Source organism: Ischnura elegans, chromosome 2 (genome assembly GCF_921293095.1).
Source record: "Ischnura elegans chromosome 2, ioIscEleg1.1, whole genome shotgun sequence".
Taxonomy (NCBI): Eukaryota; Metazoa; Arthropoda; class Insecta; order Odonata; family Coenagrionidae; genus Ischnura; species Ischnura elegans.
Window position 1 is genome coordinate 118,408,076 of NC_060247.1, and position 26,738 is coordinate 118,434,813.

The following is a 26,738-nucleotide window of genomic DNA, read 5'->3' on the forward strand; positions in this document are numbered from 1 at the left end:
CAGCTGCTCAATGCCGTCTTCAGCGCTGTTGTCAACTGCGGCAGACGGATGAAGCTCAGTAAAGGAAAATAAAACAAGTGAGTTTTTGTCGATAAACACATTTGAAGTTGTGTGAGTGAGCGCCCCACGAGGTTTTGTTTGTATATTTGCTAGAACTCTCTATATAAGCACTTTAAGCATTCATTTATATTTTTATAACACTGTTAATTTGCATTGCAATACGCGATTTTGTCTCTTAGCTGAATACATTTCGGATAGTGAGGAACTGCCTTCGATATTTTGATTTTCCTGCACCTTGGTTCCTTTGATGAAGACCGAGCGAAAATGGGAAATATTTGGTGACATATTGAAGGTGGCATAAATAAATATGAGTTCTAGTGAGATTGCATCTCCAAGTCGCCTTAGTAAAGGTGACGAAATCACATTTTCGCCAGTAATAGGTTTGTTATTGTAGTTGTGTGTGAACGATTTCATGTTGATTATACTATTTTCCATATTAATGTTTTCTAAATGGCGTTTATAACTTCGGCAGTTCGTCAAAGCCCAGTTAGTAGAACGCCACAACGTGGAAATCTAACTGGTAACCCTAGAACCGTTCGAGATAATGTTGCCGACTTGTACAATCTCATTCAAAAATGGAACGCTGCTCACCTTGCCGGCGCCGATATCTTGGCAAAAATACATGCTTTGAAGATAGCTGCAATGTAAGGAAATTTCAAGTACTTTTTAATTTTAGAAGGGAAATTAAAACGGATACAATGAACATGCCTATGCTTTGCAGGGAACCAGTTGCCAGCGAAGAAAGAGATATATATCCTGACGGGATTCAATACTATTGTGATCTTTTGGAAAATACTTGCAAAGATCTGGTACGTCATATCGATCATTCTGAGAGATCGACTTAACGTTACGACCTTTTACTTGAACTTAGATGGTATGGAATTCTAGACTTAAGATTATCCTTCTCCTTTCGTTTAGTCGTCCATTGTAATGAAAATGCAGCTATGTGCGAAACAACTACGTGCAATGTGTGAATTGGAGAATTATCAGCATCGTTCGAGGAGAGGTGCAGAGGATACAGAACCCACCCCTATGTTCCTTACCTGGCCTGTGGAAAGATTTGGTAAGAGCAATCTTTTCGTCTCCTTCCCCAAAAATAAATCATCCCAAGGCTAAACGATGTCTTAGTCCAGCAGTGTCACAGCAACATTTTTTTATCAATTACCTGCAATTCTTGATAAGATTCATTGCGTTTTTATTTACAGCATAGTGGTTGAATTAAACAGACATTGTAAAAGTTAAATAAAGCGTGTTCAAAAATCTAAGACAACCTAACTTTTAACATTCCTCATTTGTAGTACACAATTTTTGGTGAGGCAAAATATATTGGTTCAACTATTATAATACAATAAATGATAATAATAAATCATGAAATATTCATTACTCTGATTCATTGACTGTAGAAAATTGCTTAAATGAATGCAAACAGGGTTAGAGTTATTCAGCATTCTGTAATGTTCAGAAGTAGTAGGTTGAAAGGTCACAAAATATTCTTCCAATGGTAAGAGAAGCCCATATTCCTCGGAAGCCTGGTAGAAGAATAATGTATTAAAATTTGTATAAATATTCAGTAAGTGGAATCTGTGAGACTCAGTCTTATAAAAGAGGATGATTCTCTTTCATTGGCTCTCGATCTCCAAGCAATAGATCATTTTGGAGTTCTGCTAGTTCACCTTGGTATGGGTACTACAGTTACTTGCTAAGGGGCTTGGTGACAAGGGTGTCAGAACTATTTTTGCTGGAAGGGTCACACTGGATAAGAGTCAAGCTCCCAAGAAATGGCCAAAGCTCCGGCCATCTCATTCGGCCATCTTCAAAAATTATGGACAGTCGTTGCAGTTGTGGAAAAAAACGCCTTTTCTGCTTGTTTGTGGTGCCGCAAATCACTTTGCTTTGCATGTCTTTATGATGAGTTCCATCCTGAAAATTGCAAATAAAGGATTAACTGGAGTGGTGAGGCAGTGTACTGGCCTTCCACATCCAAATCTCGGTAAAGAATTAAGGGACATTCCTAAATTCAATCCCTGCGTGTAATGTGGATTACACTAGTTGTGCAGTACACCGTCCATCGGATGGGACGTTAAGCCGTGGTCCCCTTGGCGCCTTTCGTTAAGAGCAGGCTAATGCCGACGCCGGGTTTCTATCCACCCTTCATCCTCAGTTCCTAATCCCGAGCTGATCCATTCTTGATATAAATATATAAAAAAAACTCTTTTAAAAATATATTCCATAGTAGTAACGAAGATAAGAAAACGAACTTTAAAAATTTAAACAATAAAATTCTTAAAAATGAACACAAAAAAAGTTTCGTGAGCGAGCATCGATCTCGCTACTTTCACCTCCACAGTCGGACACCGTATCCACAGGGCTGTCGCCCAATTGTTTAACTTAGGCGTTCAAAACAGTTTATATAGCGTATCCTCATTTTTTACGATTTTTAATTGCTTTTTTCTCGGAATTTTACGAGAAGTGAGTCGTCTCGCTTCGGCATATTACATTTGTACCCATAAACTACCGAATCGCAAAACTTGAGCTCGATCGGCGATGCGAAGGTCGTGTATTCCCCTTGTTAGTGAAATACAAAACTTTGTAAATTTCACGTATGAATGCAGTAAAAACCAGATTTGTCGTTGTGTGACATCATGAGGTTCAAATACAGAATACAGGGGGAGTATGACCGTATATTCTTATGACCTTATGTATCTCATGTATGCAATAACCTCATCTTCATTTACACCTTGACTACACACTATTTGAGCTTATTCACCTGGAAGTTAAAACGGTGTTAAATACTAAACTTTGTAAATTTCATGTATGAAATAACCAGTTTCGTCATTGTGAGATATTGTCAGGTTCAAATACAGGATACAGGGAGAGTGTGATGTTATATTCATTAAGCCAGTAAGGTTAAAAGGCTGTCCAAGGTGAGGAAGCTAAGAAGGAGGGAATGGTAGTACTTATGCCATTTGAATCCATCCCCTGGGATTTAACCTTTTCTCTACTAAAGACATAAATATATGTGTGGACGATTCTTGATCTGGGAGACAAAAGCCTTATATTTCCGTCTGAGATTTTCCTGGCCAAGAGAACGAAAGCTGTATATATAAGTTTTCTAGCTCTCCCCCTTTTATGACGGTCACGGGTGTGCAACGTCTTTGTTTTGGGACCCAAAACTGAAGATGTCACACAACAATGAAACTGGTCGCTATTAAATTCATCCGTGAAATTTACGAAGTTTAGTATTTAATACAGCCTTAACTTCCAGAAGAATAAGCTCAAATAGTGGGTGCTCAGGGTCAGTGGCGCAGTGAGGGGGGGGGGCGGGTTTGGGGGATAAAACCCCCCCAGAGCTCAGAGAAATTTTTAACTTTAATTCATTTTACTTAATTGGATTGATATTACTAACAGAATAGTGTAAGGATTAATAAAATATCCATCAGAAAGTTGTAAAACTCATCATTTTGAACTGTTTATCTTTAAATTCCGCAATTTATTAATCTTGCACCTGCCGCTTATCCTGGTGGACATTCCATACCTCTACACACACTGGTATTAGTTGCACCAAACCCCCCCAGCCTCAATTCCTAGCTGCGCCACTGCTCAGGGTGTAAATGAAGACGAGGTTATTGTGTACATGAGATACATACAGTGCTTATATGAGGCATACATCACCTCGCATCATTGAACCCTGTGGATTCACTTTGAAATTTACCTAATTGTATGTACATATCTTTAAATAATAAAATTATTTTCATATCATTTATTATCTTCAATTCAACTTTCCTTTCTCTTACAGGCGAGGTATCCAGTGACATAGTGTCACAGTATGCCGCAGAGCTGGAAGTCAAGAATAGCATCTTGGAAGGAGTGTGTCATTGCACTACACGTGAAGCGCTGTTGTTCCACGTAGCGGCCTGGGCTCATCAACCAGCGATGGTGAATGAAAATGCAACTAGAAATAAGTTGGAAGCAATGCTAATAGAAACTGGCCATCGATGAATTTTTCATCATTGTTATGTTCTGTAATAAAGTTTTATATTTTAGAATGCATAATTCATTTCAAGAGTAATTTATCTCATTCATAGAATGGCAGTAATTTCTCATTAATTTGGAATTAATCATTGTAGTTCCAGGCTTGCACTTGGCAAAATTCTGACAGGATATGTTTCACCATAAAAATTGCCTCCTACTCACTACAAGTATCTTTAAGGTTATTTGCTCCTTGATGCCTGGGGGCATCCTTCCTTTCCTTTCTGTTTGTCTTTCCTCCTTTCCCTGACTGCATATCAGCCTTGTTTTGTTTTTACATTTTGCACCAGTTGACGCCATAAATGATTTTGATTGAAACCACGGGGAATATGAGGTGCAGGAGACATCCAGCTGGATATGGAACTCTCTTCACAGTGGAGGGGGAGAGTTTGGCCGACATCCCTATGTGGAGTCAACATCGCAGAGGTGAAGATCTTGCCAATGCAGACCAAACGTGGCTATTTCCCTTTCGATCTTCTTTGCTCTTCCTCCCCTGGAATTTATTCCTTTTTAACACTTGGTCCCACGAGGTCTGCCAATGTGTTTTTTTGTCTCTTGGCATTTAGCAGCCAGGGATTGGGTTGGTGCGGCGGTTAGAGGGTCGCCTTCCCACCCCGTGGGCTTGGGTTCAAACCCCGACGGTGGCAGATAATTTTCAGAGACTGCCCGATCCCTGCTTGAATGTCGTGTGGAGGACATTTCAAGGACAGCACTCCATCCGTCAGATGGGACGTCAAGCAGTGGTCCCCTTGGTGCCTTTCGTTAAGAGCAGGCTAATGCCGACACCGGGTTTCTCTCCACCCGTCCTTACCATACCCTTCCCTTATGGCGCAAATGGCCTTTGCTGTCAGTCACCTCTTCAAATTACCATACCATACTGCATTTAGCAACCCTGAATGAGGGTCGAACAAAGATGAAATATTCAATTTATAATGAGGTATAAATTACAGTATATCCTGCCTACTGTCACCCCAAGAATGTTGTAACCAACCACGTTCCTCCAGAAAGAGAATAAGGGATGTCCTCCTCACTTTTTCTCATTTTAGAGGAAATAATATTTTTGTCTTGAAACAGACAAATGCCCGTTTCCTTTAAAACCAATAAGTTAATGAAATCTGTAAATAAGAGTTGTCAAACCTTTAAAATGTAGCTAGGGTTACTTTTTAAAACACTGACAAACAGTGCATTTGATTCGGCCTGAAAGAAAAGTCATTTCTGTAAAGGAAGCTGGGAGTAGAAAGATGAATTTCTCATCTTAGGTGGGATTCTTGTCCACTTTGAGCAAACAATAATACTGAGGAAGCAGATTTACGAAATGGTTATGATTAAAGTAAGAAATCTAAAGGTACAACACAAATTAAGGAAAGGATACGGAAATGCATTTAATGATTTGAAATGGCAATAACAAGGAAGCTAGAAATAAGATAGATAAAAATATTTACCGTATATTTGGCAGGCCGATTGCTTAAACCTTTCGTGCCGCACATCAGCTTCAAGGAACAAGCATTTTCATTTGCTAAAGAGCTGATGTCTGCTCTAGCCAGAGTAAATTTTTCAACGCAAGCAATTGACTAGGCAGGGAAAGGGAAGTGATGACTGAGGTAGCATTGTTTGGGTGTATAGAAGCCCAGCTTAGCGAGACTTATGTTAGTGCCACTCCTTGGCAATTGAGCCCAATGCTATTACTCATTTATAATCCTCCTCACAACAGGAATACGTTGTTATATTTTTTAATGATTTTTTCAAATAAAATTTTGGTGCATACACCAATATTTAACATTCTGAGAATTCTTTGTTTTTTGTGTGTGTAAGCAATTTTAATGTTACCATTAATGGAATCCTAGAGTTAAACTCTTAGTACCTTGTGTTTACTAACTTTGTAGGCACTCTAAATCCACTTAAAATTCCGCAATGATTAAAAAAACATAGTTGGTCTCATTAAAGCATAAATTACTGAAAATCATAAGCAATTCTATATTTTTTAAATACTCCTAATGCAATAATTTGGCCATGGACTCATGCTAGGAAAAGTTTAGAGGGACTAGTCCAGTGGCTAGGGTAATAGCCGGGCACCTCGTGGAGTTGGATCACAAATCAGAGGGATGTGAATACCAGGGTAATTCCTCCCCAAAAAAGATCTCAGTAGAGTGTGTTTTAAAATATTCTCATGTTACTCATAGTACAGAGGGCATTTTCCTCTCGTAGGCATTGACAGGAAATGATTAAATTACAACGTGGCTGATTATGAGAAATACTAATTTTTCATCCGCAAGCCATGGTTATGCATCCTTGTTTACTAGGAGAAAGTCAAGCAAGTAGATGTGTTAAGTGTGTGATGAGTTATTAGAGTATGTGTTAGAACACATTAGAGTGTGTGAAGGAACAGAGGAAGTTTCAAATCAGAAGGCCAGGCCCAGAGGCAATCAAATTATTCAGAGCCAAAGTTCAAGAGAAAAAGACAGTGGCACCGACTCCATGGGGCCTGAGGGAGCCCAAGCCCCCTCAAAAATTCATTACGGGTGTGAGGAAAAAATGTGTCATGCTTGTTGATTTTTCCCGGAGTGTCCAGATATCGTAATTCAAGTTATCATGGATCTAATGTACATCATATGACTCTTCTAAAATGCTTAAAAAACTTAGAACTCACAACTCAACTAAAATTTTTTGGGGCAAGATCCCAGGTTTGGGACCCCCCCCCCCCCCAATATTTTTGTAAATCCCCATCCCTGAAAATACACACAATGTGTAATTATGATACAAAGATCATAAAACAGAAAGCATCATTGTTCAACATCTGAATTTATTCGAGATAAAATTAAATAATAATAACATTTACATAAGTTCATTCAAAAGCAAATCAAACATTGTATTGCTCAAAAAGTTGTCGGTACTAAGGCATGAAATTCAATAATTTATAAAGCATGAGCCAGTCGAATTTCTCCCCGCTAAATTCAAATGAGCATATTATGTATCAGGCACCACATTGTCCTCCAACAATGCAAGACCAACACGTCAGCAACAAAGGAGTCTCCTGGCCGCACTCGGCGCGGGTTCCCTATCAAAGTGGGAGAGTGGACCAATGCTGCAAGGAGAGTAATACCTCCTCAGTGCTTCGTATATTTCAGCAGGCGTTATCGGTTTTGGAGACCTAACCATTGAGTCCGCAGAGGATCGAGGTACAGCACCAACCTGTCAGGAAGTGAGGAAACAAAAACCCCAATTGAATTCATCAAAGGATTGAAATGTGCTGGTTATTAACCCTTTCACTGCTGTTCAATCTCCGAAAACCTTCTCCTCACATACGGCGAAAAGGTTAAAATGCGTTTCGTTGGGCCATGGAGCAGGTACTTCCAGGATGGGCGTGGTACACCCTCGTACGGTCTCACAAATCCGGGACCCTTTCCTTGACGAGCTCACCCTCGCTGGCCCGTCTCTTGGACCCTCCGAGCAGGGGTTGTCCCTCCCGAAAAGTGACCACTCTGACTGCAATTTGAAAATCAACCAATCAATCTGATCATCAAAAAATGATTGTTTGCATCGCACTCCTGCCAATCAAGCAATCAAGTACGTCTTTGAACCGTGTTTCTGCAATGAAAAATAACAATTTTATTAATTTTGCTAAAAAAATGTGGCTGCTGACCACCGGAAATTGGCCATTTTAGCAAAGTTAACAAAATCGTCATTTCTCAACGCAGAAACACGGTTCAAAGATGTACTTGATTGCCTGATTGGCAGGAGTGCGATGCAAACAATCATTTTTTGATGATCAGATTGATTGGTTGATTTTCAAATTACAATCAGAGCGGTCACTTTTCGGGAGGGAGGCCCCCCGCTTGGAGGTACATTCACAGCAGTGAAAGGGTTAATTTACATCAAAATAGCTCGTAAAAAGTGGGAATATTTAAAATAGAGGAACAAAAAGAGGAGTCATTATGGTATGCAAAAGAAAAGTGCAAGAAGTGTGAAAATTGAGTCTCAGAATGCAAAATTGGGGTTCCAATGGGTTTGTATACTTCAAGCCACGGTGCAGTAGAATACATCTAGAAAATTATTTTTTTTTTTCTAATGCTTGAAGTTTTTCATTGGTGGTCCTCATGAATAATCAGAGATTTCAACTCAAGCACATTTATTCTTCAAGCGGTGAATTTAAGGCGGTAGTATGACTTTTTCAGAAAAAAGTGAAAAAATAGCATTTTTTCCTGATATTATCTTGACAGTTTAGAAGGTATTGCTACAAGAAATTATGATTTTCTCTTCAAATATAGCAGACTTTGACCCTTCATTCCTAAGTGATGTGATGGCCAAGAATCCAACTGCTGCATGTGGTAATTACCACTGAGATGGTCGCATTGGAGCTCAATTAGAGGACAGGGATACATTACCAAATTTGAGGACCAAAGCATGCTTTTAAAATCTAAACACTCAGTGTGCACAGGTGTCCAGAAGGCCTGACGGACATCGATTACCTTCACACGATGTGTATTAGATAGGTTGTCCATTTGGTAAGAGAAGAAGTTTAATTCCTTTGTTATTGCTTTAATGTCCAAGGTAAATTTAAGTTAGTGGGTTCACATTAATTATAGCATGCAATTGTCTACCCAAGATCTGCAACGTTTATGTATTACTAGTGTTTTTGACCAAATTTGACGAAGTAAAATACCATTTTTCCTGATTCAAACACACTCATTCTGCATTATCAATCAATATACAAGCAATAACTGCATAACTATAAATTATTTCACTCCTAGAACCCCTAGAAAACATGAAAAAATTGCAAATTTGAGATGCATTTACTAAAAATTTGCTTAAAATACACAACTTGATGGATCATAGAAAATTTTTTAAGGTCAACTACTACAACCTTTAAGTACTAGTTGCAGAGTGATATATAAAAAAATGCTTTTTCTATCCACCCTCTACAACAATTACCAGGCTCAATGACAAGAGTCATTATCAGATCGATCAAATAAAAACAATTCCCATGATGTGAATCACAAAAATGCATTAATAAAATTATTATTAATGAAAACTTACATAACTTCGCCGGGGATATGGCTGATATCTTGAATCATATCTACGACCACTAATGGACTCCTGGTGAATGGGAAAATTTGGGTTGAAGTAGAGAGGCGGCATCAAACGATCCTCCTGAGATTGAACGCCATCTCGTCTAACAAGTAGAGCAAAGTCTATCAGCTGCGCTACTCCCTCAAATGCAAGGTAAGAGAGCACTTCAAGGGCCAACGTTGTCGGCTGAGGCCAGCCTCCTTTCATAGGTGTCTCTTCCTCGCCAGTGCTGACATCACCATTCCCAAAGAGTCCACTGAGATCCTACAGTAAGAAGGTTGAAAGAACAAAACTTTATATGTGAACAAAAAATGCTTTCTCAAAAAACGGTAAGAAGATAATTTAATGGTACAGTGGTCCAAGTTTAAATTCTTGAATGATTTTAGTAGAATAGAACATGTATGAATGCATTAACCAAATTAGAACAGGTTCCCTTTTCCGTCAATGTATTCCCACAAGTTGGGCAGTTACACCATTCATTTTCACACTCCTTCATGCATCCATTCGTTAAGAAGTGAAGCAGATTTTTAATATGAAATTTTTGAAATGCATATCCAACAGAAAAATATAAAGTTGCATCCAATGTAATTGCGTAATTAGTTATCATTTCACTTCAATCCATTATGACAAACTTTGCCAGAAATATGTATTATTTTTTATTCTTTTGTACGTTATACCATCCATGATATTCTCCAGATGTCATTATATAATTGTAATTATTTTTTAACAATAACCACATTAGGGCCCAGAATCCTTCGAATGAGGTACATATATTACAAAAAACCAACTTCTTTTCCACACGATTACATTTCCCATCATGCAATGATTCTTCATGAACCACATGGTCAACATGGACCATTTGATTGATTACCATCCATTAAAGTATGTCCGAGCAAAGTAGTGCAATTCACATGGTTCATGGCATTGAACTGCTCAAAATGAACAACTCACTCATGGGTGACACAGCTCTACTTTGAATGCATTCACGTGTACAGGTGGAAAGTTATTTAGAGCAAGAGTTAAATGCACTATGTAAAAATCATTTAGCTTTGCTGAGATTTAAACCTAAATCTCCAAGGAGTGTTATAATATACTTCCGAGTTTGGGCTCAAATCGAATGACGTAACAACTTATTCAAATGCACGCATCGTTTGGAAGTTCAACGAGAGACACCTTTTGATGCGTCAAACTGCTTACTTCATTCGGTTCAAACGGTTCATTTCCGTCTTGTCATTACTGTCGCCTTGAGCAATGAATGACTAATTGAACAGTTTACTTGAAGATCCAACAGCTCTCCAAATGCAGTCATTTTCATTTAGAAATACGGAATAAACTACCAGTTACACCAACAATCCATTTTTTTTCAAAGAAAAGTTAAGATTGGATTTCCCAAACAAGCTGTTCACATTCTAAGCCCAAATTGGAACTTAAAAAAGTCCACATTAAACTAAAAACATAAAATTAATACGTCTGTGTGCATAACTATATGCTATGTCAATTGGTACATGTGGTGCTTTGGAAAACATGTGTCACAGAATATGTAGTGACTAGAAGGGTTTTCTCTCTCACAGTGGTCTATTTAGCATTATCTCCATCTCCTGGGCCACAATATGCACCTGTGACACTAACAACTTGTTTGGTTAACCCAGCCAGAACTTTTCCTAGGAAGAAGGTATGGTACAGTATTTGGAGCAGGCAACCTACAGCTGAGGTCAATTGCCCCATGAGTAAAGAAAGGGTGGAGAGAAACCTTGCATCAGTATTAGCCTACTCTTAATGAAAGGTACCAAGGGAACCAGAGCTTAACGTCCCATCTGAGCTCTTGAGCAGAATTCGACCGAGAAAAATCTCAACCAGAATTCAAACCAGGACTCACAGGGTAGGAAGCCAACACTCTGGCCTTCACACCAACCCTCACCCCAACCCCAATCCCCACCTTGGAAGTAGATGACTTGGTGGTGTAAATGGTGGCATACCGGAGCGGCAATATGGAGATCCAGGTTCGAATCCTAGCTGAGCCAAAAGATTTTTCTCATGGTGGATTTCACCCTTGATGACAATAACCATGGGTAGATAACTCAACAACTGATACCGAACATTTCTTAGATGTAATTCAGTCAAACGATCCAAGAAAATCAGTACCTTATCCGTTTTCCTTTTCTTTTTTGACCGAGCTTTTCCTCTTGGATTCGAAATCCAGTCCCAGAACCTGGCTGTTCCACCATTCCTGAATGAAGCAAAGCTGGCTTTCCGTGCTTCAAAAAACCGAAAGTAGGTGTTTTTATCCATAAGCTGACTCATCTCATCTGCTCGAAGAGAGCGATCATATTTGACAGCATCAAACTGGACGAGTGGGGAAAAGAGCGGAGCCGTTGATTCATCCTTTGATGTGCTTCCATCCCTGATCCCCGCCCTTCCTGTCCAAGCACTCTCAAAACCAGCCGAATACATAATGTCTTCAATTTCTCCGGTCTGATCAATAGACAGGAGGTAATTAATCAAAGAGCTGCACTTTCCAAAAGCTGAGCGACTATCACCCTCAGGAACTGTTTCATTCTCCATGGAGCCAGTGACATTCCTTTTTATTTCCTTCAACGCTAAAGGGATAAACAAAAAAATTAAAACAATATTTATTCAATTCTCAACTAGGTAAAAATTAAAAATTGAATATCACATTACATTTTGCACACACATATCAGGGAAGACAATAAAATTTGAATCTGCTATTTACCTTTCTAACTTTCATGTAAGGTCACTTACTAAAGTCAGCCCGACAACCTGCGCAAGCAACTACATACATTTTTCTCTGAGCTCCAACCCTGTGCATTGCTTAAGTCCTCAATGCCTTGAAAGGGTCAGTTTAACTTATTCTCACCATCCCTTTAAGTCTTACAGAGACATTATTCATTATCCCTAAATTTTTTGTGACTCTCCCTGACCCACAAGGCAAAAACAAAAGGTGAAGCATAAGTTCCCAATTGGGCGATAGTGAAAAATACTGTTGGGCATTGGCATGTACATTTAAAAAAGAAATGGAGATTGGAATTTCTATCTGAAAGAGGATTCCTAATGTTACCTACATAATAATCTCCTAGATAATATCTTCAGCACATGATTACCAATTAATACCTATAGGTATAATATATAGGCAACTTATAAGTATATTGACCTATTACAGAATAAGTATTTTATACATTCTATAAAGGCACTCTAGGCAGATTCATTGTTTCTAAACCATTTTCTTGGGATTAATATAGTCCAGAAGTTCAAGTATGGCAGAGGCCAATCGGCAGATTTGCAAAGTGCTCCATCTAAACATATAAACAGGTTGAATACGTTTATTTATAATCAAACATACTCCCTATTTCACTTCAGAGGAGCAAGCACCTTATTTTCTCCCATGACCGTCATAAACAGTTAATCAACTATCTTGTAGATGTTACTAATTAGTACTATTTTTCTTTAAATAACATTGAACTAATGTCCTGAGTATTTCCTAAAAACAGAAGGACACCTTACTTACTATAAGATGCACTGTGTCCTGATGCACCTGTCATTTTCCGCAGTCCATAAATATCTCCCAATCTTTTAGTATAAAGTAATTATATCTATATTGAAAGTAATTCAATTCCATCCAATTGTTCATTTAAAAAAATATTACGTAAAAATTACCAACTATGATAAAAGAACAGAACAACAGATGGGATGGCGACCTCCTACAATTTTTTTTAAAATGGCATGCCTAGAAATACATTTCGCATAATTTTGTCATTAAAATTTTAGCTTTTAGCAGACGCTGTTATTGAATGTCAAAACTGGCATTAGTTTAAAATATTTTTTTTTAATTTCTCCGAGGCTTTGGGGGGATCCATCCCTCATGTGCGGGGGAAGGGGATCTATCCGCCCACCCCCCTTAGTTACGCCATTGAATATAAATATCTTTCTGCATCTCACATTTTCAGCCAGTGAAGATGCTATGAAATCACTAGTTATTCTGCTTTTGTGGTGAATGAAAACTTTGAAATAATATTCAAGATAGTATAATTAATGAATGATTAAAAAATTAAAGATGCACCAGATGAAATATACCATCTGTGGACATGCCCCTTTGGCAGGAAAATTCGGGAGCAGGTCAACTCCAATGATTTACCATTAATATTTATAGAGAATTTTTCTTAAGTGAAGCATGCACACCAAATGGCTATCACATATTTCTTGCATATAAATCCCCTTCGTAATATTAACACATAAGTTTACTGGAACGTGATATCAGTCTAACACCTTTCAGCTGACTGGGAAGATAATTACATGCCAATTATAAAAGAAAGATTATTGAAGTTCCGCAGAGGATTCGCCTATGGAATTGGAAAAGGTCTACTCCCATGATTCTGATATATTTATATGCATACTCATAAATGTCCACAATGCATATCCATCCACAATGTCAGCAGAAAATTAAGAAACTATTTGAAATATTACTTTCCCTGAGCTCATTATGAGAATTATCAATAATTAAATCGTGCCCATGTTTTCCATATAAACATTTGAAAATCCATACAAATTATACACACACCATGTTTTCCAAAGACTTACAAGAATTCCAAATTTTTTCCCTGCATGTTGGTAGATGCAATACCTTCCTGTTCATTAACTATGATAGGTATCCATTCAAATAAAATGCTTACAAGGGGGAAAATTACATACCAACAAACCCATGGACTTAAGTAAACATACTGACTTCACATATTTATTTCCAGGCAGATATCTTTCAAATGAACACAATAATAGGAGAACAAGGATTAATAGGTAAAATAATGCTTAAAATTGTTTGGACCTACCTAAAAATTTAAGTATTCTTTGAAGTTTAGATTTGTTGTTTCTAAGCAGGAAAACTACATCTTCAACTCGAACAACTTTTGATCCTCTCATTTCAGAAACTTCCACAGCACGATTATAAGTTGACACCATTTGATGGTGGATCACTTCTTCAATTAGTTGAGCTGACTCCAAAAGAGGCTTAGAACTGTCACCAAAGCCATACATCATGTCCTGAATGTCTTCATATGTCATAGTTATAAGGATGAAAATGAATAATGACTTATTAGAAACGCAAACTATGCTTAAATCAATAAGAAGTAGGAAGGAATCAGGCCCGTCCCACTTCATTTAATTCACGTAATCTTCCGTCAGAAGAAGGTGCATCAATCATTAACTGAGCATAACATATAAGACTCTAAATGGCCTACTTGATCAGACAATTACACACATACCTGTAACATAACTTATATGCTCCCCATCTGTTGTGACTGTTTCGCTCGTACCCGAGCCACCAGATAGTAGCTCCGAAGCGAATACATCCATGGTAAATCTCCACTGATGGTAATAAAATTTTCAATTCAGTTTATCTGGAAATAAGTACACTGCATTCGCTATAATGGTACTCCGAAACGTCTTCAACGTTTTGAATACTTACGTACTAACGCACTAGAGCATAAACAGCAGTGTCCCGGTGCGATATTACGGTATTATAACATTATTAAAATTTCACCCGTAACAAATATTCGAGACTACATCGCCAAAATCGGATCGAGTGAACGGTGTAAACGAATCTCAAGCCCGCTCCTGCCTGCAATCTGCATTTAATATAATTCAGTAAGCGACCACTCCCAGTGCAGTAGCGCTGAGATCGTGCTACTGATTTCCGCCAATTTCAAAAAGAGCAGCGTTAAGAACAGCAGTTACTGCGGCACGGGAAATGACGGAAGGTCACGAATAAATTTAAACAATACTTAATTAAATTCAAATAAAAATCTTATTATGAAACTCGCGCAATACATTAATATACCGAAGAAATAACATATCGATAATATGCATGGAAGTTCCCACCACGTGAAATGACTCTTTCCTAAGCTGGTGAATTCCATTTGGTGTAGAGGAAATATTCGCGCGGCAAGTAAAATTTTGGCTTATTATATTACACCTTTCTTAAAAGCACAGTTTTGGTATGAATTTGAAAGAATTACCACTTATACATTACAAAATAACATCCAGCAGCTCCAAAAATCCATTCCTTTTCCATCCAGTCGTGTTCTAGGTCATTTTACTTCTGTCTAATTCATATTGCTTTCTTGCTTCCTTTATACTCTGATATTCTGTGCATACATACAAAGCGTCACCGAACAAGAATAGAAAGGAAAAGATAAACATATGAACAAGTACTTCAAGATATTTTTTTTAACCTTGGATCATATAAATACAATGGAAGGAGGCCACAAGGATGGATACAATCATATGGACTACATATTAGGACAATAAGTGAGTTAAAGACTAGGGTAAGCTTGAAAATAACTTACAGAAAATGATGAAAGGTGGAATAAAGATGTGATGGCTGTGGAATGCCAGGAGGGAGGAGAATGATGGGATGTAGCAAAAGAGAAGACAGTCAACAAGGAAATCTAATATAAAAAATGAAACTGGGAAAGAGGACACAGAGCTTATGTAGTTGATGGGATCATGACTGAAAATTGGGAATAGAATTTATCGAAATCAAAACTTTCAAATGCTATTATCCTAACTAATGCAAATTGTCTGCTGCAAATGCAAAGTATAAATGGATTGCTCATCACGCATTGCCACTTTGCGGACATGCTTGAAAACCCATTAAAATGTCCCCTACTTGAAAACTGAAATCAGGCTTCTATGGGATGGATTTAGGCCTCCCCTTTGCAGTTCCCTTGTGTAGTCCTACAAAGCAGAGAGAAAATTCAATCACAACAAAGAGAAAAACTGAATAGGATGGTTTCCTATTTTAAAATTAAAATTTGCCTAAATCGAAAGATTATTACTCCTGGAATACGTATTTCACACCTTTAGATTTTTAAATGATAATATCTATTTTTCACGATTAAATGAAAAGTGAAAATTTTCAAGCGTGTGAAAACATGATGGCCAAGTATAAATGCTGAGAAAAGCCTGTGTGATGTCATTCTGTTTCCGGCTGCCCCCGTGTGAGGCCACCTTGGTGCACGGCTATGAGCGCTGATATGATGCAGGCTGCTAGCAGGTAGCGCTTGGCTTAAATAAGGATTATTAATATCCTAACAAGTTAAGGAAACTTTCCAACCTTAGGCAATTTTAATAGGTGATTATTAAGATGTGTTTCTCTGAGCTCTGTGCCTCATTCATGCATTGGTTATCTCAGCCGATGTAAAACTCCTGACTACTCGTACAGCATCTAGGTCACATCACGTGGAAAGGCATCGTATGGCTGCAAATGCGACCTTTTTCAGATGAGGTTAAAATTGACCACTAACATTCGTCTAAACTGGGATTTCTAAAACCAAATAATTTGTATATTATGAATACACTAATAGTGGATAATGAATCGCAATCAATGCCTTTCGTTTCCTTTAATGAAGGAAACTACCCTATTTTGGATTTTGGGATTTTTCATTTCAGGATCAAATGCACTAAAACTCTAGTAGAGTGCAGATAATTTTTATAAAAATATATATGAATGTATTATAAAAATAGCACCCAGCCTCCAGTCAATGCATATCCAACACAAAAATTATGCAGGATAGGACAAAAATGAAAAACTCTTCATTCATAAATCGTTTATTGTAAAAAGTGAACCTTTGAAAAATATCATCACTGTATTAGATATGAATACAGGCAGTCAAGCATAGAAAATTAACATTTTCGTACCAAGATAAAAATATTAGATTTTCTCTTCGATTAAACTTCTGCAGCATCACTACCAGAGTCTGGGGATAAAGCTTCTCTATTTTCATGGCTCCAAAATCCATTTAAGTCAATGAGAAGGCTCACTATAGTGTCTCCTTGTCCACTGAAATCAATGGCATATAATATAAAACACATTCCATAACTCAATAAAAGTAATTCAGTACACATTATGAGCATCCCCCCACAATCCAAGCCTAATTAGTTTCTTCAGCTTTTCTGCCACTATTTTCTAATCTGAAGGGACAAAATGAGTTAAACCATATAAGAAAGGTTTTGTGTAACTATACATGCAAACTTCAAAGCATTCTGTTTGAGTTTGCCACAGGATACTTACAAAATTACAGCCTATGCTATGATGTGTCATCCATTGTCATTAGGTAATTCTGCGTTGGTTTATAAACATACTCTCAACCTGAGGTCAGATTAACTTTGGCAAGCTGTTTCTCACCTCACACTGTCGTCATACGGTCCTGTTATATGACACTCAGCAATGGCTTCAAGGTCTTTCAATAAGGAGATCAACTGATAACAGGACCCCAACGGCATCATGATCATTAGTCAACTAGATTCCATATAAGTGCAGTTAGGTGCACATGGGAGAGAGAGGAAGGACTACTACCATTAGAGTCAAGGAGCAATGGAGGCATTCCCAACTTGGCCAGCTGGTAAATCAGCCACGGTAGAGCATTTCATGAACATAATTTGCTGATATAAAATAAAAGTTCTCTGCATCACAGTGGTGGCTGATGCTAGTGTGGTAAAGAGCTACAGCACATAATTTCAAAAAAAGAAGATAAATAGTATGGAGTAATAGAGAATGCTTCTCTCTGGAAGTGAGGCATGGACAGTTACTGTAGCAGAGAAAACAAGGGTATAGGCTTTCAAAAGGTGGTGCAACAGAAGAATAATGAGGATCAAATGGATTAGCCGAGTAAGTGATGAGGAAGTGCTATAGAGTAGAGAGAAACCTCATGAAAACCTTGATAGGAAGATGAAACAACCTCTTTGGCCACATCTTGAAACACCAAGCCCTGATGAAGACAATCGTTGAAGGACAAGTAGATGGCAATACGTAATGGAGAAGGAAGACCTCTTATAAAATATGTACATGGAACAGGTAAAGAAGGATGTGAAAGAGAAGAAATAAGTAGGAGTGAAAAAAATTAGCGGATAGGAGAATTGAGGGGAGAGCTGCGTCAAACCAATCTCATGACCGTTGACCAGTGATGATAGGTAAATATATACAAGATTCTTTCTGAATACAATCAGAGTTATTTTAATGTAATCCATGGTACATGTATCAAGTCATTAGAATTCCCATTTGGATAAGGGGTAATATGCTGTGCACCTCGCCGTATGCTAGCAAATTAGTGCTGGCTGCTCACAGCCAGTACTAATTGCTATGTAGTTGCATAAAGTTGCATGGTTAGTTACTTGTTCTGTGGATCAGTCTGGTGTCTAGGGCTCATGACTGTGGTCTGGTGCAAGTGCCGTGCATGTTTTTGCTTGATGGATTAAGTTTAATGCATGAAAATTGCTTGTTCTACATATTTAGCTCCAGCTCAGCATGGATAATTCAGTTGAAAAACTTAAGAGCAGTCCTTTTTCAACCAGAACTTTGGTAGAAAAAAGGGTTATGGACTAGATTTTTTGCCAATGAGTATATTTTCCATTTCCAAACATTTTGCTGTGGGTGGTTGGAGGGTGAGGACATGAGGGAGATGTGGAAAGTGGTTATGAAACAAGGGGCAAGCACATTGGTGATCCAACCTCTGCCATATCCAGACTGCAGACAGTAATCTGGCTCGTAAATCCACATGGCCAATTGTGATGACCGATACTATCTCAGCAATAAAATTAAATCAGAGCTGAGGAGCGTTCACTTGTTCAGAAAAATTGAGGAAAACTGAGGGCCAACCAGAAGACCCCTGACCCCTCGATGAGAGAAAACAACCTGGCCCAGAAAACTAGCACAACATGCCCTGACGGGAATAGGATGAAAACCCTGGGCCATACTCTTGGGTTACACTGCCGAGGCCAGGCGCATACGTCCGAGACTTTCATGCCCACACCAAAGGAGATGGGGGAGAGACAAAGGAAAGGAGCCGGTTGATGACTCCATAGTCGAGGATAGATGCAGATGGGAAAGAATGGAAGAATCTCGTGCCATCATATGGGTGGAGCGTGCTACCACCAGCAAAATCAAATTTACTGATCCTAAAGATATGGCAGATCAAATGAAGAGAACAATTCCGAGATTTTTTTTATAGATTACAATGACCTGATGACAATAGAATCATAAGAAAATCAAAATGTTGTCTAAAATGCAGAGTGTGACACAATGGCAAAGCAGTCAAAATTCTTTGAGATTCCACACCAGGAAATCCTCATGTGATTCATCTAAGCAAATTTTAAGGAATATGGTATCGGCAGCAAAACTTCTAAATATTCTCATAGCCCTATTGAATAAAAATTATATCCTGAAACAATAAACTAAGTTGATGGTAAACACTAAAGGAAGAACTTAAGTATCAAGTGAAGAGTGTTAAACAAGTAGAGCTTAAAAGCATGATGAATATACCAAAGCAATTCCATCAAGATAGCCTTTTTAGCATCAGCTTTGAATAGTCAACCAATTTTGCTGTTTTTTTTATTACATACTTACCAGTTTAACAAATCCTGTAGAGTTATTTTGGTAGGATCAGCTGGTTTAACCATGTCAAATATCTCATCCTTGATATTTTCAAAGGAAACTTCCTCTTGACCATGAAGGGCCATCTGTTCTTGTATTCCCTGAAATGGCATGTCATTAGCAGATACTACACTGAATCTCCTGATGGAAAGTTAAACCAGTCATGCAGCCTTACCCTAAAAAAATAGTTGAGACAAAATGTATCTAAGTAGCCCTTTCCATTGATGTCAAGTATGCGAAACAAGTAGTGAAGTGCCTGAGGTTCCTGTCGGTTTTCTAGGGCAAGCACAAAGTCCAAATAAGTTTTGTAGTCCATCTCTCCTCCATATGTATTGCATTCTTGGAATACCCTCTCCAGGAATACTTGCGTCAGCATTCCAGTTCCATAACTGACGAATAGAAAGAATATTAAATAAAGATAAGTATTTCATTACATGTAATAATGATCATATCATTACGCTGACAGTCTATTATGAAAAGCAAGACAAAGAACAGTAATAACAGGCCAAGACAAAAGGAATCTGCTTTAATGAATTTATGAACAATAACTTCAAAATACTCATTAGGTGACCATACACTAAAATTTATGTCACAGACTTAAACTAATGGAAATAAATCATACATTTGGTATGTAGCATCTCCAATAAATAAGTAAAAGAGAAATCTATGTTGTGCTCACTCTGCCTCAACCCTATCACCCAAGTTCTCATGAATTTTAGAGGTGGATCAGTCAATTCTAAAGATAGTTACAAATAAAATGCAATAGCAATAAGTGAACCATGTAAAAAACTGCAAAAAGCACCACCAGCTTCCTTCACTTAAGCCTAGTAAAGAGTGATTATGCAACCCATCATTGTCTGAAACACACAGTCAATCCCACCATCCCTTTTCCCATCACTCCTTCTGTCCCTTTCTGTATATTTACAACTTTCATTCCATTAAAAGTCAAATGTGGCATTAAAAATCATTATTAGCAACTATGAACTCTGATTTGCTGACAGATTGCGCTAGCATTAGTTTCAGTGATGGGAAAAGGGATACGCCAAGTAATGGGCTTCCTATCCCTTATGCCATCACGGAAAATTATCAAGTGAATTCACTTTTCCGGCATCATTTGAGCGATTGCTGGAGCTGAAGTCAAATCTCCAGGGATGCTACAACACTGTACCAATAACTTGACGAATTTTTGAAAGATCATGCTCTCCTGAATGTATTTCTTATAATTGAGAGAGTTAGAAGCCAAGGGGTACAAGTGATTTTTGGTTCTAAACAGAGTTAGGAACAGATTTTTGGGTAAGAATAACAAACGAGATCAACTAGATGTTTAGTAGTGCATTGAATTTTCTACTTGATGCCAGCACAAAATAGAAACTCACTCTTATCCGTTGGCCACCAATTATTGTATACTCCTTCTATCAATTTCTGTTCCTAACTTTGTGTAGAAAAAAATCACTTTTACCCCTTGTCTTCTCAACCCCTCAATTACGATTATTGCCGTAAAATTATAAGTGAAGCATAGAAATATACTTACTCCGCCAGCTCTTTCCTATTCAGCATTCCATTATGATCTCGGTCCAAATTAAGATACTGTCCGTAAACTCTTAATGCTGATGGAGCAGAAAACCAATTGGCAAGTAAATTTTTAGGCATGACATCACCTCGGAGCTACATCAAAGGAATAGATTGCAATTTTTTATTAGCAACAATGTTCAAGCACATCACCTTTAGATGCTAGTCTTAATGTATTAATTAAAAAACCACTCCTATAGGGTCCAAATGCAAACAAGTTAATTCTAATGGGCACACCTTTTGTTCACAAGAACAGACATCACATCGTGTAATCTCAACCTACACATATGGGCAAAAAACAAATCATGCCAATCAGGTTCTTAAGCTTGAAAATTGTGTGATATTTCACTCCTGGTGCATTAATAGGGGATTAATTAATGTACAGTGTCTCAAAAGGTGGAAGTCCTTTCTCCTTTAAATTTCCATCCTTGATACACCCCAAGGGCCTAACATGTAGTACCTTGGTACAAATGCCATGGGATTTCGGGAACCTGGATAGAGTGGAGTTGTGTCCAGTGGCCCGGACCACCAAAGTTTGATTCCCACGTCCACAGTTTGATTCCCAGTCCAGGGGTATTTTTTTCCCGCACCCATTCAAGTGAATTAGAGAAATATTGTTTAACCCTTTCACTGCTGTTCAATCTCCAAAAACCTCCTCACATGCGGCGAAAAGGTTAAAATGCATTTCGTGGGCCCATGGAGCAGGTACTTCCAGGATGGGCGTGGTATTTAATAACGATTTTGTTTACTTTGCTAAAGACGTGGCAGTGGACCACTGGAAAATGGCCATTTTAGCAAAGTTAACCAAATCGTTACTTTTCATTGCAGAAACACTGTTCGAAGACGTACTTGATTGGCTGGAGTGCAATGCGAACAATCATTTTTTGATGATCAGATTGATTGGTTGATTTTCAAATTGCAGTCAGAGCGGTCACTTTTGGGAAGGGAGCCCCCCCACTGGGAGGGTCGAAGAGAGGGCCAGCGAGAGTGAGCTCGTCGAGGAAAGGGTCCCGGATTAGCGAGCCTTCGGAGTGCTTCAGCGAAAGTGCTGAGCGCATGGCAGGGAGGAAGAAAAAGTACGTTCACAGCAGCCTGGCGTGCGAACGTACTGGGTACATTCACAGCAGTGAAAGGGTTAAACCACGTGAAAATGAGGCTAGCCAACTTCTGTTTCCCCAGAGGGAGAATTCATTTCAGGAAAAATTTTAGGAGATTGCAAGGGATGGAGGGAAAGTTGACAAAAGAGCAGTAGTGGCTGGTACAGAAAGTCAGCAATGTCCCCCTTCCCTCCTTCGCCCCACCCCCTCAATATGAACAATGAATGAGGAAATGTAGTATGTAATACTGACCTACAATACAAATACGATTGTTCTGTTTTGAGAGAATATTTTCCAGAACGATGTGAGCCCTTTAACTTGTCTAATTCTTTATCAGGGAACTGTTTAGAATATAATTTGATTTTACTGGAGATTACCAGCTTTACAGCTTCCATTTGATCCTAGGAATTAAAGTGGTATTGGGCCTCTTGCGCATTTCTATCATGTAACTCCCTAGTCATCGGCGTACCGACACCGTGGCGGATCTATGGGGGTAGCGAGGGGCTATAGCCCCCACCCTTATTGGGTTGAAATGCACACTAGATAAAATCAAAATTTTTGGAGGTTACCATTTTGCACTAAAATATTTAGTTAAATTTTCCCGCAAATTTACCTCCTATAACGAATTGAATAGGGTAGTTTCCTTCATCAAAGAAAACGAAAGGTATTGATTGCGATTCGTTACCCACCATTAGTGTATTTATAATATATAAATTATTTCGTTTTAGAAATACGGGTTTAGACGAATGGCAATGGTCCATTTTTATCCTCATTTGAAAAGGGCCAGATTGGTGCCCATGCCATGCCACTCCACGTGACGTCACAGGGACCTAGTTTCTATAGGAGAAGATGGGAGTTATACATCGTCTGAGGTTACCACTGCATGCATGAGGCGCAGAGCTCAGGGAAACATGTATTAATAATCACTTATTAAAACTGTCTAAGGTCGGAAAGTTTTCCTCGTGTGATAAGGTATTAATAATCCTTATTTAAGCCAAGCGCTACCAGCCAGCAGGGTATTCAGCTACCCGCTAGCAGCCTGCGTCGTATCAGCGCTAAGCTTCGCCTCAAGGTCACCTCACAGGGCGGCAGCGGGAACAAGAAATACGTCTCATGGAGAGATTTCCCGGTATTCATACTTACGCGTCCTGTTTTCGCGCGCTTGAAAATTTTCACTTTTCATTCAATCGCGAAAAATAGATATCGTCATTTAAAAATCTAAAAGCGTGAAATACGTACACCAGGAGTAATTATCTTTTCGATTTAGGCAATAAAAAAATAATAGGAAACCACCCTATTACAAATTTTTAGTAACCTTAGTGCACATTTGTGTCTTTCTAGTCAACGAATTAGCCTAAAACCGCTGTTTTTGAGCATTGAAAATCCCTATTTTCCCAAACCCCCATTCGGCTGGAAGGAATTCCTCACACCTCCCCCCCTGATTCTTTCGGCCTGATGACACTGGTCGTCCACTGAAATGTCGGTGATATACCACAAATTAAACCAGTGAAAATCCTGGGAAGATTAAATAATGGACTACGTAATTAAAAAACCAAAACCTTTGCCACTGATGCAAACTTAACATTTTCATGTGACACCCAGTTCTGCATAGCATAGTGCCTACCCTTCCAAGATAGAAATTTCCCTAAATAAACGTCTGAATCTGCCCCAGCAAGGGCACCATTGGAAGTGATGTGTATTAATGAAACAACCTCGCACACAGAAATACTATACCTCACTTATTTCATCAAGAAATCCAGATGCAAGGATGTCTTGAATTCGAACACGACCTTTGCAAAGAGGGTCTAGAAAAAAGAAAAATTTTCTGACAGCCGTGCACTGATAGAAAGAATGGAATGATTTCTCCAGCGCCATGACAGGCGATAGACCCATGTCTAAAATATAGCTTCCTAAATCCTGAAAAAAGAGTTATATCAGGAATTAATGCAACGTCTAATTAAAATTCCATCGTATTTAAACAAATGGGAAATGATGGCAGAGAAACTTACGTGCTCTCTGAGGTAACCTTGTCCTGTGAGATCATACAAAGAGAGGCCAATACGGGATTGATTCAACCAGACTTTCCTCATTACGTACTGAAACAGATCGGCGATGGATACCCGACCATAGGGATCTCTTTTCAGAAGTTTCCCAAAGACAATTGGAGACAGGTACAATCTTGAAGAGATCAATGATTAAACAGGTTAATATGAAGCTTAGCGTCATCTTCCCAGTAGATTTGAGAATTAATAGAACAGCAACTGGAGGTGAGCTTCTACAAATGTAATTAACGAACTCACTTGACATTAGGGCAAGCCAATGATATAACTTTCAAAAAATCATCATAGTTAATCATTTTCTCTTCGCCGGCAATTATAGGCGGACTGTGGTGGGTGTTGAGCAAACGCCATAGAGCCTAAAAAAATAAAAATGAATGTAATTTACAAGCATGTTAAAACGAAGGACATCAACAAGGAAACAGGTAATTCAAAGTTAAAATACGTACTTTCAAGTCGTCATTTTCAATTAGCTGACGATTTCTACGACTGAGAAATAGAGTACGAGATTCTTCTAATAACTTCCTCAACAAGGTATCTTCTTCCTTAGGTATCTGGCGGAAATTCAATAACGAAAAAGAAACTGAGATAATGTTGACAGTTACATTAAGGTTTCAAAACACGGATTGAAACCTTTGGATATATGAAGTAAAATCGGTAATCAACTTTATTTCTCTCAATTCAATAAATAATTCACTTCACAGCGAGCAGGAGAATATCATACTTTATGGTAAAATTTCGGGATGGCTTTATAGGAAACATTCGAATGCTCTTTTCCTTTCCATTCGTGGTAATACTTGGAGAAAAGTTCACTTTCCGTCTCTTCATGTTTCACTTCACTCTGAGTATCTTTTGATGCACATCTCCGAAGCAATGACTTTAATTCCATAAAATATGTAAATAATCCAGCACTGCGTTAAGGAAAACATCAACAATTCGAAGAAAACAAGATACGAATTTCGCATGTCAACTTTCTATTGTTTACAAAAGTGACAAGGGATGAGCCGCACTTCCGAAGGGGTCCATTATCTTGACCCACGTAAGGTCATCCCACGCCCTGGGAAATAGCGACAGTGAATATGTAAAGAAGGAATGGTTTGTATTATTGTTATTTAAGCGAATTTGTTAATGAAACGAGGTGGAATAGTTAAAGTAACGTTAATGATTTAATTTAACAATATGAAAATAATGTATTTTTGATATAATGGGTGAAAATAAGACTTTATCATATTAGTGTAGACAAAGCTTTATTGGGTTATTCATAAATACATAAAAGCGACAATGCTTTGAAAACAAGCGTACAAGTAGAGGTAAGCAATCAATGTATATGTAACGTACCATTGCAACCCGTTTACAGCAAATGTATGTTAACAATAACACTGTAATTACTAGGGCGCTATTCCAAAAACAGACCCCTTGGGAAACGAAAAATCAGGTAAACTTTGACATCGGATGTTACATAGCATAAAGACAAGGCACGAATGAAATTATTCCTTAATGAAATGGGAAACATTATAATCTGTGAAGGGGATCATTAAAAACATCGCAGTATAACGATAAAGAAACAGAAGACATTATATAAACTGGAGCGCTATCGGAATGACGCCTCGTCGAAAAAAGTGATTGCAGGCCATATGTCACTGGGTCATTCATTTAAACACCTATACGAATAATGTAAAACAACGAACTTCATAAGAAAGAAGAAATAACAAAATTTATTAAACATAGGATCCCCATAACCATTCAGCTCACATAGAAAAACCAAATTATTTTTAAAAATAGGGCGCTATTACATTTCAACACCGAAGAAATCCTCAGTAGGGGTTAACATTTGCACTGACACATTCAAAAAGGTAAAAAGCGAATTTTATTCAAAACGCAAACCTAATTCTGACATGCAATGACGAAATAAAGACACAACCGGAGCAGTTTCTAAAATTGGAATTAACGAAGTAGGAAAATAAATAATAAAAATTGACCTACCAACAAATCGAAGTAAAGTTTCAATGGGTAATTTTTTTTAAATTGCAGGGAATTTTTTTGTCCGAACTCCTCTAAAATACGATAAAGAAACATGGAAGATTACAAAGCGTCCATAGCCCAAATCGTTTAATAATAAATACAGTAACCTGGAGTCAACAAATACTAGGGCGCTCACCAGGGGCGGATCCAGGATTTATTTCTGGGAGGGGCACAAGCAAGGCCGTATCCAGGATTTTGTTCTGGGTGGGGCACAAGGATACCTCGCAATACAAAACGAATGCAATGATAATGGGACCGTATTAAAAATCTTGCATATTTTTGAGGGTCTGGGGGGGGGGGCCCTGGATGCGCCTATGGCGCCCACACGAAATCACGCCCATGAAAAAGGATTGAACAGCCTTGAAAGTCATTTTTTTCTAACGACTGTGTCGTACCTAG

The 26,738-nt window shown here is 38.3% G+C and overlaps 3 protein-coding genes across 9 annotated transcripts; 1 reads left to right on the top strand and 2 right to left on the bottom strand.

Moving 5' to 3' along the window:
• The first annotated feature begins 57 nt into the window (after positions 1-57).
• Positions 58-4,103, top strand: LOC124154483 (cyclin-dependent kinase 2-interacting protein). 4 transcript variants are annotated; one of them, XM_046528252.1, is made up of 6 exons: positions 58-131; positions 240-440; positions 533-704; positions 782-869; positions 979-1,123; positions 3,857-4,103. In XM_046528252.1, exons 2-6 carry the CDS (start codon positions 368-370, stop codon positions 4,057-4,059), a joined length of 681 nt encoding a protein of 226 aa, XP_046384208.1. In that variant the 5' UTR covers positions 58-131; positions 240-367; the 3' UTR covers positions 4,060-4,103. The 4 variants fall into 4 exon arrangements, with proteins under 4 accessions (XP_046384208.1, XP_046384211.1, XP_046384210.1 ...); XM_046528255.1 differs by having other exon boundaries at positions 60-77; XM_046528254.1 differs by having other exon boundaries at positions 67-111.
• A 2,766-nt stretch (positions 4,104-6,869) lies between these two features.
• LOC124154486 (transcription initiation protein SPT3 homolog) lies at positions 6,870-14,816 on the bottom strand. 4 transcript variants are annotated; one of them, XM_046528259.1, is made up of 6 exons: positions 14,705-14,816; positions 14,427-14,561; positions 13,995-14,213; positions 11,299-11,753; positions 9,124-9,420; positions 6,870-7,278 (listed from the first exon to the last, which is right to left on the bottom strand). In XM_046528259.1, exons 2-6 carry the CDS (start codon positions 14,515-14,517, stop codon positions 7,102-7,104), a joined length of 1,239 nt encoding a protein of 412 aa, XP_046384215.1. In that variant the 5' UTR covers positions 14,518-14,561; positions 14,705-14,816; the 3' UTR covers positions 6,870-7,101. The 4 variants fall into 4 exon arrangements, with proteins under 4 accessions (XP_046384215.1, XP_046384212.1, XP_046384213.1 ...); XM_046528256.1 differs by having other exon boundaries at positions 14,427-14,529; positions 14,630-14,816; XM_046528257.1 differs by having other exon boundaries at positions 14,630-14,816.
• Positions 14,817-16,757: 1,941 nt separating this feature from the next.
• Positions 16,758-25,277, bottom strand: LOC124154487 (serine/threonine-protein phosphatase 2A regulatory subunit B'' subunit gamma-like). The gene is made up of 9 exons (XM_046528260.1): positions 25,042-25,277; positions 24,767-24,871; positions 24,561-24,676; positions 24,270-24,438; positions 23,995-24,177; positions 21,126-21,259; positions 19,770-19,983; positions 19,568-19,695; positions 16,758-17,005 (listed from the first exon to the last, which is right to left on the bottom strand). Exons 1-9 carry the CDS (start codon positions 25,204-25,206, stop codon positions 16,894-16,896), a joined length of 1,326 nt encoding a protein of 441 aa, XP_046384216.1. The 5' UTR covers positions 25,207-25,277; the 3' UTR covers positions 16,758-16,893.
• Positions 25,278-26,738: the final 1,461 nt, after the last annotated feature.

Bases quoted from the DNA above. Each gene is read 5' to 3' on its own strand.
- LOC124154483 (XM_046528252.1), top strand. From the start codon at position 368: ATGAGTTCTAGTGAGATTGCATCTCCAAGTCGCCTTAGTAAAGGTGAC. The intron at 441-532 runs GTTTGTTATTGT...TAACTTCGGCAG, and splicing joins CACATTTTCGCCAGTAATAG to TTCGTCAAAGCCCAGTTAGT. The intron at 1,124-3,856 runs GTAAGAGCAATC...TTTCTCTTACAG, and splicing joins CTGGCCTGTGGAAAGATTTG to GCGAGGTATCCAGTGACATA.
- LOC124154486 (XM_046528259.1), bottom strand. From the start codon at position 14,517: ATGGATGTATTCGCTTCGGAGCTACTATCTGGTGGCTCGGGTACGAGC. The intron at 14,214-14,426 runs GTATGTGTGTAA...TGACATATGAAG, and splicing joins GCATATAAGTTATGTTACAG to ACATTCAGGACATGATGTAT. The intron at 9,421-11,298 runs GTACTGATTTTC...TTCTTACTGTAG, and splicing joins AGAAAAGGAAAACGGATAAG to GATCTCAGTGGACTCTTTGG.
- LOC124154487 (XM_046528260.1), bottom strand. From the start codon at position 25,206: ATGGAATTAAAGTCATTGCTTCGGAGATGTGCATCAAAAGATACTCAG. The intron at 24,178-24,269 runs GTAAGTTTCTCT...CTCTTTTTTCAG, and splicing joins AAGGTTACCTCAGAGAGCAC to GATTTAGGAAGCTATATTTT. The intron at 21,260-23,994 runs GTATAGTATTTC...CCTTTGATGTAG, and splicing joins TTCTTGATGAAATAAGTGAG to CTCCGAGGTGATGTCATGCC.